Here is a 12,517-nt window from a genome sequence, read left to right as displayed (position 1 = left end):
AGCAACACAAAGTTAAACTATTTCTTGGATGTCACTGTATTTTGAATTGCATCCCAAAGCTGATTGTGTAACTCAAATTTTGGTGGATTTTCAAACAGTTAAATGTCTTCCCAGCTCTTGGGTGTTTGAAATAGTTTTGGAAAATATTACATAATGTGAAAACTAGTACGCCATGAAGCAAAAAACAAGATTTTTTTCTTGTTATACAAGTTACTGACATGTTGGATATCCAAACTATTTACTGCACAGTAAACTATAGAATTTTTAAGGGTACATATCATGCTTTTTGTGATTTTTGTTGTTGTTGTTGTTATTTTTATACTGTTATGATGTCAGATGTCTATGTTAAACATGATCAAAAGTCTTGAGGTGAACGTATGTACTGTAAAATGTTCCCTGCAAGTCAAAAGTCAGGGTTTCAACCTGCACTGAACGCTTCGTTTGTATATTAATATTACCTCCACTTCGTGAGGATGTCAGATGTCAGTTTGTTAATGCCCAAAAACAGCCGTCAGCTCCGTAGCCTTTGTTGCTAAGGTGGTTGCTAAGTTGGTTCCGTGGGTTGTTCACGTTGTCTGCTTGAATATTTCAGATCAGATTCTGGCTCGAACATGTACAGATATATTTGAGAAGTTTAAATTTCGTGTAAATTATGAGAAAAAGAAGTGAAATCCTACTGCTATTGTTTGTTTATGTAGCCTCCCGAGCTGGCCAATCATAGCAGAGTGGTCTCATCAGGAGGCGGGCCTTAAAGAGACAGGAGATAAAACAGCTTGTTTCAGACAGAGGCTGAACTGAGGGGCTGCATAAAGAACCAGTATAAGAAAAAAATTTTTGTTTTTTGAACTGTAAATCATGCAAAGATATACCAGCAGAGCCCCAAAATATAAATTTAAACCCAGAAAAGTCCATGTTATTTATGGAAATGTTGGCCTTGTGTCAAAATGTGTTCGACACACAGTTTGTGTGTTGTTGGACAAGCTGTGCCAAATGAAATTACAGAGGTAACTCATTTAACACAAAGTAGTTGTTGTTCCAAACCCACTTAGTCTAAAGACTGAAGTATGGCATTGCTATTTACACACATTAGCAAATTAGAACTGAGATAATGGCATTAATCGCTGATGAAATGTTTGTTTTGAAATGTTTTACACACAAAGGAGAAGCCTTCACTGCTTCTTACACACCATCAGTGTCTATCAACGTTTACCTTGTGCATCCTTCACAAGGGATTTTCATCATGTGTTGAGAGAGACAAAGCAAAAAAAAAAGGGAATGGCAGAATTAGAGTTTCATCTCCACCTACCTACCAATGTAAACAAACACAGTGACAAAGGAGAGCAAAACAAACAGCAACACAGACGCCCTTAATAACACTGTGCATGCTACTGTTAGCGAGTGTCCCCATTTCTTTATGTATATGTCTATGAAATTATCTTTGGAAACTCAAATCAGATTGATATCTGTCTGTGTGCAGTGTTGGCACGGCAAAGTGTTTTCCCAGATAATGTAATGTTTATTCTAGGTCCAATATCTCAGCGCTTAATGTTGACAATTAAAGGAGAAATATGGGTCAAAACTTCTCAAGCCGAAAGGGACATTCCCATCAGCAACACATTATTATTGTAATAAGATAACCTTGAACCATTTTAATTCTATTTAGAATAAAGCCTCAAGGGAATCATAACTTCAAAATATGACCCCGTGAAGTTAATTCTGCTATTTAAAGCTTGCACCGAGAGAAAACTGCACTTGTGGATAGCACACCCTCAGGCCTTTTCTTGTCAGACATTGATGAATGTTCGACAGGGGGAATTACTCCATCTGGTATGCTCTAAGACTAACACCTGTTAGCCACTCCAACAAAAATGCAAATAATTACTTCAAGTGCCAAATAAATGCATCTTTTCCAATGCATTTACTATCTGTACGTATCAACTGTATATATGTCTTATGTAATATGTATATATTTAGATTCTATGGAATAAGTGTTTTTCATCATCCCTTAGTTAATTTCGGATGACATAGTTCAGACCGTGGCTGGTTTATGAAACATGGTGTATAATTCCTCGCATTCTGAACATTCCCTCCAAAGGTGTATATGAGCAGTGGGTGACAGGGCCCCCCACTCTCTTTGATTTCAAAGTACAGCAAAGTTAAATAAAGCCAGGAAAAGCGCCCAAGCATAACTGCAGACACGACTCATCCTCTCATTTGTGCTCGTCAGCAAAACATTTTTTAAATGTCTAGGGGATATTCTGTAATGCTTTTCAGTATTTGTTGTGCTCCTGGCAGGCAGGGCAGGGAGGGATAGAGGGAGGGAGGGAGAAGTTGGGTTGGGTAGGACTGAGAGCAGGATTACAGGCAGACAGAGTGCTGAGAGATACCTGTACAGATTCCCTTAATCTACTGTCTGAGAAGTGTGTCATCTCCATTCTCATCTCCACGTGACGACAAATCAAATTCACTCAAGGCTGAAGTTGCCAGTCTGACTTTCTCCTGCCTAGCAGACATCTCTTACCCCCCCCCCACCGATCCAACTCCCACTCCATTCTCATCTCCACGTGATGACGAATTAAATTCACTCAAGGCTGAAGTTGCCAGTCTGACTTTCTCCTGCCTAGCAGACATCTCTTACCCCCCGCGGCCCCCCCACCAATCCAACCCCCACTCCTCAAGTAAACCTCCCTGACAGGTTTCTCATGGTGCTCAGTCATCCAGCTGACTCCTGGTGACCTTTTCAACCAAATCCTGACTTTGACTACACCAGCCAAAGTAATTAATCCCCTCTGGTTGGGCTGCGGCAGGGTTTCGTGAGATGTCTTGGCACAGCGGGGAGTGTTAGTTGGAAACCTGGGCGTGTGGAGGTAGAGAAGGGTGTTGGTCAGACGTCAGAAATCGAGGCCAGTCCGCCCCGCCCAGATGTTCCTTGCACAGAGTCCTATTGTTCGGCTCCTGAGCTGGAGAATTCCTGTCGAGTTGAGGAGATTCCTTGCTGTGTAATGGGCTATTATGTTAGCGCTCGCTCTATTCAATAGACTAATGAGTTATGCCAAAAGCTAATGTCTCAGGGGAGTTTCTTGCATAGAGCTGCATAGCTCAGAGGGTAAGTGCCATTGTTTTGGGTCCCGGGCCCGTCCACATTCTGTTAACCTCTTCAATGTGCAGGTACATGGAGGCATCTCCTTTTAGCAATGCCTCTGCAGAACTGACAGCTTAATAAAAGTTATTGCTGGCTCATGACGTAAAACGGCCTGTAATGATCTTGAAGATAAGAGCGAAGGAGCTAAATCATAGACGCCAACATGCAGCAGACATGTTGATAAAGGTAATCTGATAACAAGTTCAATCAGTGTAAGGGCTGCAGCGATATGGTGCATAGTAAATAAGTACATTTACTCAAATGCTGTATGTTTTTTCTTACAGTTTGGAAGTACTTGAAGTTTACTTGAGTCTTTCTTATTTATGTTTTATGCTTCTACTCCACTACATTTAAGATGCAAATACTGTATTTTATCCCACTGCATTTATTTAACAGCTAACTTTCACACAGTTTCTCAGTCATATGATAAAACTACATTACATTACACAGATCAGAACTACTCAACAGTGTATAAAGTAGTTGCTCACATGCTAAAGGAGACCATTTATCCTCGTAATGTGCACTTTTATATTTGGTACTTATGGTACATTTTGCTGATAATACTTGTTTACTTTTACCTATATAAAAGTTTGAATGCAGTACTTTTACTTTTACTGTAAAAGAACCACTTTTAAATAGAAAAGCATCATCTGTGTTGGCATCTATATTTGCTTTCTCTTGTTATGCAACATGTAGATAAATAACTTTCTGCATTATAATGCCGGTTTCTTGTTGACTTGATTGCATTTCCTTATACAAGAGAGAAGATACACATCAGCAGATCCCCCTCCTTTAACAAGATGTTTGTTTGGCTACATAAACCAGCGAACGCTGTACCTTTATCGTGGGATTAAATCTAGCTGAACACTCTTCTTGCATGTCTAAACTTTCTCTGCCATCCTCTATTGTCTTTATCTGCAGTCCTGACTGACTGCTGCACCAGACATGTCTTAAAATTGTTTTGCAAACAAAAACTAGGTCTGTCTGGAAAATATGACATCAGTATTATTATTATTATTGGACTCTGCACGCAAGAGGGACACAACAGTGTTTCTTACAATAAGCCCGAGGCACAAAATCCTGCATGGATTTGTTTGCTAAATGGGCTGGATAGATAAGACTTTTCAACCAATTTGCATTGGATTGTTCTCCGCTGCCAGTTCAAGCAGCACTCTGACGAGTGATGGGAGCACCACTGTTTGAAATGAACCCAAGAATAACTCATAGGACGTTCATCTGCAAGAACCGAGATCCAAAAGGGACGAATCTGACATACTGATGCGACACGTTCACACTGCTTTAATCTCTCCTTCACAAAATTTGAAAAAAAGTGTTTGTGGTGATAGAAAACGCCTTGAAGGACTTTCTACTTTGAAGACTCTTATACCTAAAAGAAATTACAGAGCTTGAAAGTTTGTCAGTTTTTTTTAACAGTGTCCAAATTTACTGGGTGAGTCTTAATTAGGGTTTTTTTTGGTAGAAATGGTTTTGCTGTTCAGTGAAATCCAAGTTTGATGGTTTTTACATTTTCACATGAACTGAAGAATAACACGCTTGTTTTATGGGTTGGGAAATTCTGCATCTTGGGCTAAAACTTTTTTTTTTTAAAAAAGCTAATGTGATTATCTCAAACAGGCATTTCTCTTAGTTCCTGGGAAGTTGGCATTCGCAGAAAGACCCAAGGTTTTATTTTGACAGCAGCGATATTAGCTGGATGAGTGATTAACTGAAATGAAATGAAGCTGATCCAAGTCGAAATTAAAAATATCTGCGGAAGTGCCAGGAGGTCTGAGTTCATTTAGGGAGAAAAAACAGATGCAAGGCCCCTGAAGGAAGAGTGGTAAAGGTTGATGAAGGGACAGCAGCTGTTAATAATAGCTGTTATCTGCAATAAGGTGCCAGAGGTGAGTGGATAGGTGGGTCTCTAAAGGCCAGGTCAGGTAGTTAAGAGGTTAACATAAGAGTGACTCTTTGTTGAATTTTGCTGAGTCACTTGTTAGCAAAGGATGGAAAAGCTCAAGCTGGAAGGTGGTAGATTGTTGATATCCAGAAGATATTTTAGAGAAATAAGATCATCGCAGGGCTGAAAATAAACAACGTGTTGGATTTCTTTGAAATCCAAGCTACTGGAAAAAACCTTGAATCCACTTTCAGCTGATTCAGAAATTGCTGTGTATACACTGGTTTGGCACACAGATAAAAGAGCAGAGTTAGCAGGGCTTTATTGTTTTTTGCCTCTTTGTCTTCCACATCAACACTTTCTTGTTATGACATGAGTCTGTCCCTCTCTTTATCCAGATCTCTCACACCGTCTCACTCGTTTTTCTTTCACTTTTGCTTTTTCTATTTTATGATTTACAATGATTTACGAGAGTCAAAGCTTCTCTCCTGTCCGTCATCTATTTTAGCTTCAAAGATCGGCGTAATTATGATCCAAAGAAGAAGAAGGAGTTGATCAGTTAGTTTTAAATAAGTGTGTAAAAATTTATTAAAGTTTGGCCAGAATATGGCACCTCAGTGACAAAACATTTCATAGAAATGACAAAACCAAACATACAACCAATATGGCCATCAGATTACAATGTATGAAATGAATAAATAAATAACACAGTACGTAGTAGCGACAGCAAACATAACATATTTAGTGAAAAATTAAATTATGCTAAATGCAAACCAATCTGTGATAGCATGGAAAACTCCCAGGAGCTACAGTACGACACAGCTAGAATGACCTGTGTCCTGACATACAGGAGACGACCTGTTACGTAAATGCAGTAAATAGTTTCAGTCAGTGAAAAAATGTCTTGAGTAAAGTGATGACACAAGACACATAATCCCTTCTACGGAGGCATCTGTGGGAGAAAAATAATGGCATGTTTGAAATATAATAAGTAGAACTGCCTTCATCCATATATGGCAGTGTTTGGTTGAGAGATTTCTATTAACTGCTCCCAGTAATGTCAGGAAAGTTTTTGAAATGCTATTTGGTGGGGTTTTTTTGAGTCCAGATGATGTTACAGCGACTGTAGAGCGACTGAGTCTGACCGTGACACCTGAAAAGATCAATAAATGTCTTTGATTTTTGCAGAGTGGGGGCCAAGTCCTCTGTTCAGCTTATCTGTCTTCACCTGAACTCCCCTTGTATTGTCTCTGACCTTGTTCATCTGTCTGATGAAGTGCAACCAAGTCGAGGTGTAAATGCTTTCTGCTCTGCTGCAGACACCTCAGGACGGCCATCGAGCCAACACGGAGAACGTTTTTCCGGCCTTGCGTGGGGCTCTCCAGTGTCTTCTTGAGGGACTCCTCTTTGGCAGATGGCTTTAGAGAAGGGTTATGAAACTCTTTCCCTCTCTGTATGACAAGGTGCGGAGGTTATCTGTCTTCTTTTAGGAGGCTGAGCTCTCGCCCTCCCATGCTCTTGCCCTGTGGCGCTGTCTCACCCTCCACTTCTCGAGCAGCAGGCGGGTTTTCAACGCAGCCCTGAGAGCTAGAGGCGACACCCGTTTCTTGTTGCTGCTCCTCATCCTGCAGACACAAGACAGAAAAAGCAATCAGACATCCGAACCACTGAGCTCTCAGGTTATGCGAAAGGTAAAGCCTACAGCTAGGTGGATTTCGAGCTGTCTGTCACTCACATTGAAACAGCCAACTATGCCAAGTGTCATGCACAACACACTTCTAAATGTCTCAAGTAGATGGAAGTTTATTTTTCCGTTTATTAATGTGTCACAGTGCAGACGTAAGGCGCCGCAAACTTTGAGAGGGTTTAATTTTGTAACAAGATGGGACATGAGTGAAGAGAGGAGCCATAACCCACATTACTCTTAAGTTGAGGGTGAAAAAGTGATGCAGCTTGCTTTTTAGTAAATTCCACACAATCTTAGAGGTTTTATGGAATTCATAATGGTGCTTAGTCATCATAACATGCGGGGAATTCCCTGCTTGAAGGTTAATCTCCCAAGTTTCTGCCTCTAAAACACGTGCTGACTGTTTTTATCTCTCAGGACTCTCTCAGAGGGTTTTATGCATGCAGACATGACGTGCCCTACAAAAGACCTCAATGTTGCGTGAGGTTATATAATTACCGTGTCCATTTATATTTTTTTCTGCAAACACACTTTAAGGCATTCAGTCTTCTTCAGTCTGAGCGGGTTATCTTACCTCTTAATCCTGCCCGTGTCGGCTGCCAGCTTGTGTTTGCACTGCTCCCCAGCACAACCATCGCCCTCGGCGGAGCGGATCACCGTGTCTGGCGATGTCTCATACCTTTGAGCGAAACAAAAAAAAAAAAGAAAACACACATGATGATGACAGCTAGATAACATTTCAATTACTCATCCCGCTGTTTCGACGCATTTAGGAGCCCATTTAAGAAACGAAACTTGTTCTAACATGCGGTGGAAACAAGCACAAAATGATAGACTCGTTTTTTAGTAGGTTATCACCGACAATAAACATGATAGATATGTTGCTTACGGTTGTCATTGCTTGTTTACGATGCGGTTTGAAGCAGTGTTAAAAGTACCTGAGGTGGTTTTCCAGTCGGCAGAAGTTTCTGCATGTGTTGTCGTTCTCGCGGAGGCACTGGCAGCGAGGTCCGCTGTTGGTTGCCATGGAGTCCGCGACCGCGCGCCTCGTCCTGGGAGCGTTGCCCAGTCCGTAGGAGACCACGCGCCTAGATGAGACAGGGGCACAGTTAGCGTCAAATAACTGAAATCAACGTTAAAAAAAAACGAGCAATTTAGGTAAACAGAGGAATGTATGACGGTAAAATACGTTTCGATCTGCTTGTGACAGTCCATTTATCAAAGTTACATGTATCCAGGACTGACAAGGTAGGCAAAACAGCACTTTATGTACAGTTTATTTACCCCCCAAAACAGTTAACTTAGCGTCCCCACCCGCAAAAACGTTAATTTACAGTTAGCTTACTGTTAGCTACTTGTCTATTATAGTGTAGTATTGTTTTGTATTTAAACCTGTATCCAATATGAGTAATTAATTATTAATATATTTTTATTTTCTAAAAACAACCTCTTAAAGGTTAAACTAAATATTTCTGCAACTGTTGTCAAACAACATTACGCTAAAGATGACTTACTCAGGTGTATTGACCCATATGATGTCCAGGTGGCAGAAGTAGACGCACTCCTTGTCCAGGAAGGTGGCGCAGGAGCAGCGCTTGGTCCGTACATGGCGCCCCTGGGTGACGGTGGAGGCGGTGGGTGTCTCTCCAGCTGGTGCTGATAGGACTGCAAGTAAATCATCGTTATCAAAACAGAGTCCATAAACTATAAACCTATAACTAACCTATGTTATATGTCAGGAAAGGGTAGCCTAATGATGCAATTGCAGCAAGATTTTGATCTGCACTTATGCAAAAGGTATGATTCAAATTTAAACGTTTAAATAATACAAGTAATTGTATTTTACCCACAATTAGTGTTTTTTCTTAGATTAAACAGCTAAATCTATTCTTTTGGCTGTTGGGAGGATCATGCAAAAATTACCTGTGCACAAAATCCAGGAGTACATCACTGACAAAACGGTAATCAAAATGTATGTATCCATCTTTCCAGGCTCTTCTAAAATAAAAATTTTGCTCAAGAAAATAAATAATCCACAACAAGTGAAATAAAAATCATCCAGTGTATCCCTGCTTCGCAAAAATGTTGCAATGAGCGTCCTCGGAGATTGACGCAGGAGCGCAGAGGCGTCAGTCTGGAGCCTCTCTGTCAATGTGGCCCCACATGTTCAGCCCTTTGACTTTATACAAGTGCTTCCCACCTCCCCTCCTCCTCCTGCAGCGCCGCACAGTTTTGTCCTTTGGCTCTTACCCAGACAATGCTGTTTGTTAGTAGTCGGTCGCTGATAAGCAGCCGTGCAAGCCAACTTCAGGACTTTGAGATTTCTTGGTTCCGAGTTAGGGGATGGGAGGAGGGGAAGGGGACGCCGGGTGATTGAATGCGACCTGTGCCACACTGCCGCCTCTCTTCTTGGATGTGGAGTTTACTTTTCAAACAGCAGGTGGCAGTCAAGTGACAGCATTTTTCAGTTTTTATGGTGAGCATTGCATACAGAAGTACTACTGGAGCATGTAGACTGATGGGATTTATGTGATGTGATCAATTATAATTTAGCAGAAGTGTAGAAATTATAGATATGAGGTGTTGTTACTTGATTTAAACATCACTCTAGAAGAAATGAGATTACATACAATATGTCTTACTGAAAACTACTCAACTAATAGATAGATAGATAGATAGATAGATAGATAGATAGATAGATAGACAGATTGAGTAGAGGTAGGAGAAAAACTACTGTGTTAGAGCAGCAAAGTCACATATTTTATCTTATTTCTTTTTTTTAATTTAACCAGGTAAGTACTGTTAAGGATGGAAACCTCTTTTGGAAGGGAGACATAAAAATAGGCATACAAAATGCAGGTAAAGCAGTACTAAAATGGAAAAAACAAAAGTGGAAAAGAAAATACACTAAGAACAGAGAAAAATAACCAAGGGGGCATTTACCATAAAATTTAGCCTCAAATTCAGTCAGAGATCTGATTCCTCAGATTAAAATCACAATACAGTTGAGATCAGGACACTCAAATGTCATGACATAAATAATAAACAATCTGAGAATAGAGACAGGCCTAAAACCTACGTCCATACTGTAACTACAGTTATGTTTTGAATATACACTGTACAGTTCAGTCATAGTGTCCAGTAATAAACTACATTTTTAGTGCAAGACAAGTACAAAAGTGCCTCAACAGCCTCAGTTGGGCATCCTGACTGTAACTCCATTAATGTGAATTCATCCATATCACCAGTATTTCTTAAAGTGGTGAGATATTATTTATCAATATAAAATCCACTTGATTTGATGACAATAGCACAATGTGGTCTTCACCATTTTTCTTGCCTTTTGAAAAACAGTAGTAACAAACCTCAATATGTTCATAAAAATAATTTTAAATGAAAATGGTATCAAATGTATACTGAAAAAGTGCAAGTACATTATAAACTCACTTAGTTTCAGCAGTAAAAGTACTTCTTGATAGATATTTTACCCTGTTCTAAAGCAGCAATCTTGTCACGTATCAGAGTTTGAACTTTGTTTCTATACATTAGTTGCACTGCTGCAGACAAAGAAGCTGCCTGGTACGAGGGGATGTTGCCCTTTGCATGATCTGGACTGGAGAACTGAGTTGGAAAATAAATCAAAGTGTAATGCACCTTATTCACTGACCCTAAGAATATAGTAGTTTAGTCTTAAAGCCTTATAGTAGACACCCAGTATGACATAACAACACATCTTTTACATATTGTTCTTTTTGAGCACAACTCTTCACAACAATCTGAGCTATAACTAGATGAAGTGTCTTATTTATAGAGCATTAATTCTGCTTAAAATCCAAAACATATATGTATAATCAAATCTAACCTACTAGGCAGTCTGTCTTCCTGATTGCATGTTGTCTTACATCATCCCCTTGCGATGAATATAAGGTCCTGCTGGCTCTGTACCTTGTGCTCCACAACTGCTGTGTTTTATTAACTGATTAATGAAGTGATGCTGATTACTGAACGTATAAACTGGTTCCAAAGTGGCTGTTAATCTAATGGTTGTTGGTGGAGGGAAAAACTGTGGAAACTGAGGGGTACTTCATCTCCATAAATCACTCACACACACACATACACACACGGAGACATTGTGTGTGTAAGGCAGTGGTGGAAAATTGACTGTGTTCGTGTGTATGCGTGCATGCATAAAGTGGGAAAGTCTTGAGTAAAGTATCCTGACATGCTGCACCTTTGAGGCCCCTAATCAGAGGCTAGTGTTAGGAGTTTCCACTGGCCAGGGGAACAGCTTGTGCTACTGGCAGGAGTAGCTGTCCTCTCTCTTCATACAGGACAGAAACAACAGAGCAGAGCTGGCAGATTTGTTATGTTTCAGTTCAAATTTGGACTCTCGAGTTTATCTAGTGAGACCGTGCAGCTGCTGTGATGCTGTGGTGATGATGTGTTATGTAAGACTTTTGTTCTGACTGTGCTTGGGATTTAGTGGACTTCCATCAGCCTTCATTTGTCTTCTCAGCACTAGCAGATATTCACCTCTAGAGGTCTCTGTTCACTTTGCTATTGCATCCTCTACAGGTTTCAGTCAGCCCTGAGGAAGGAGGGGGTCTATACTCTAGATGGATGAGTCACCTTCTGAATGGGAACAAGCAGGTTATCACAGTAAAGCCTCTTGAGATGAGAGTAGAATTTCCCTCATTGAGGCCAGATTGTTATGTTTGGTCCTGGTCCTCTGAGAGCTCTTTAACCATTACTTTACCTGTAGGTGTAAATTAAAACAAATATAATTTTTCATCAAGTGCCACTCGTTTGATTGGCCAAATGGTGATTTTTTAATTAACTGTTATCAGTGTGATGTTGAGAGGATCATGAAGTTGTCTCCTGAGGATTGAATCTAAATGATCTTTGCTCCACAGTACATGTCACCTTTTATAGTTAGTGGGATGTTGAAGGAGATGTAATTGTTTTTACTGTATGCGGCGTGAAATGTTTACATTATTGTCTTCATACAGAAAAAAACACAATAGTAATATTTTAGTTTATGTCTCTGTTGAGCTCCATAGAAATGTTAGAAAGCAGAATGGTACAGTATATAATTATAGTGGTGGAAAATGATTTTGAGTGACACACAAATGTCACAACTATTGTTACAGACACGTATCCAGTCATTTATTTTAAGAACTGGTTCATCTTATGCTGAATGTTTCATTGTCATGCAAGAGGCTTTATTTGGGCTCCGCAGAGCATCTCAGTGGTTGATTAGTCAGACCTCATGCAGATGCTGTAAGTGATTTAACAACTAAATATCTCTAATTTGCTGTAGAGTAACTTGTAGTATATTATAAAAGTGCACATATTAATTAATCAGATTATTGTTGCTGGGTATAAACATTTTTTAATATTGAGCTGGACATAATAGCCATTAATCACAGTCCTACTTTCTATGTAGTATATACTACATTATCACTTACTTCAAAACTCATTTTGGAGTGAAATGCTTTATTTTTCTACTTGACTTTCAGCAGCCAGTTTAGGCTGCAAATAATTACTATTTTCATTATCAATTAATCTACTAATTGTTTTCTCAATGAATCAATAAAGCGTTTGGTATGTAAACTATCACCAAATCTGGAGACTTAAAAAAACAGAAAATATTCACATTTGCAAAGCTTGGATGAGTGAGTTTATGTTTATAAAATGACCTAAATGATAACTTGATCATCAAAATTATTGCAGATTTATTTTCTGACAGTTGACTAATCGATTCATTGTCGCACCTCCAATTCTTTTA

General features: G+C 39.7%; 1 protein-coding gene and 1 long non-coding RNA gene across 2 annotated transcripts in view; one reads left to right on the top strand and one right to left on the bottom strand.

Moving 5' to 3' along the window:
* The window catches only part of LOC122970372, a 60,970-nt gene that overhangs the window by 44,821 nt on the left and 3,632 nt on the right, over positions 1 to 12,517 (top strand). The window lies entirely within an intron of this gene.
* On the bottom strand, positions 5,602 to 9,088 carry edn1 (endothelin 1). The gene is made up of 5 exons (XM_044336490.1): positions 8,653 to 9,088; positions 8,244 to 8,394; positions 7,668 to 7,817; positions 7,304 to 7,408; positions 5,602 to 6,667 (listed from the first exon to the last, which is right to left on the bottom strand). Exons 1-5 carry the CDS (start codon positions 8,711 to 8,713, stop codon positions 6,529 to 6,531), a joined length of 606 nt encoding a protein of 201 aa, XP_044192425.1. The 5' UTR covers positions 8,714 to 9,088; the 3' UTR covers positions 5,602 to 6,528.

The sequence above is a fragment of the Thunnus albacares genome, chromosome 19 (genome assembly GCF_914725855.1).
Source record: "Thunnus albacares chromosome 19, fThuAlb1.1, whole genome shotgun sequence".
Classification (NCBI taxonomy): Eukaryota; Metazoa; Chordata; class Actinopteri; order Scombriformes; family Scombridae; genus Thunnus; species Thunnus albacares.
The sequence above is the reverse complement of the archived record's forward strand: the minus strand, read 5'-3'. Positions and strand labels throughout refer to the sequence as shown.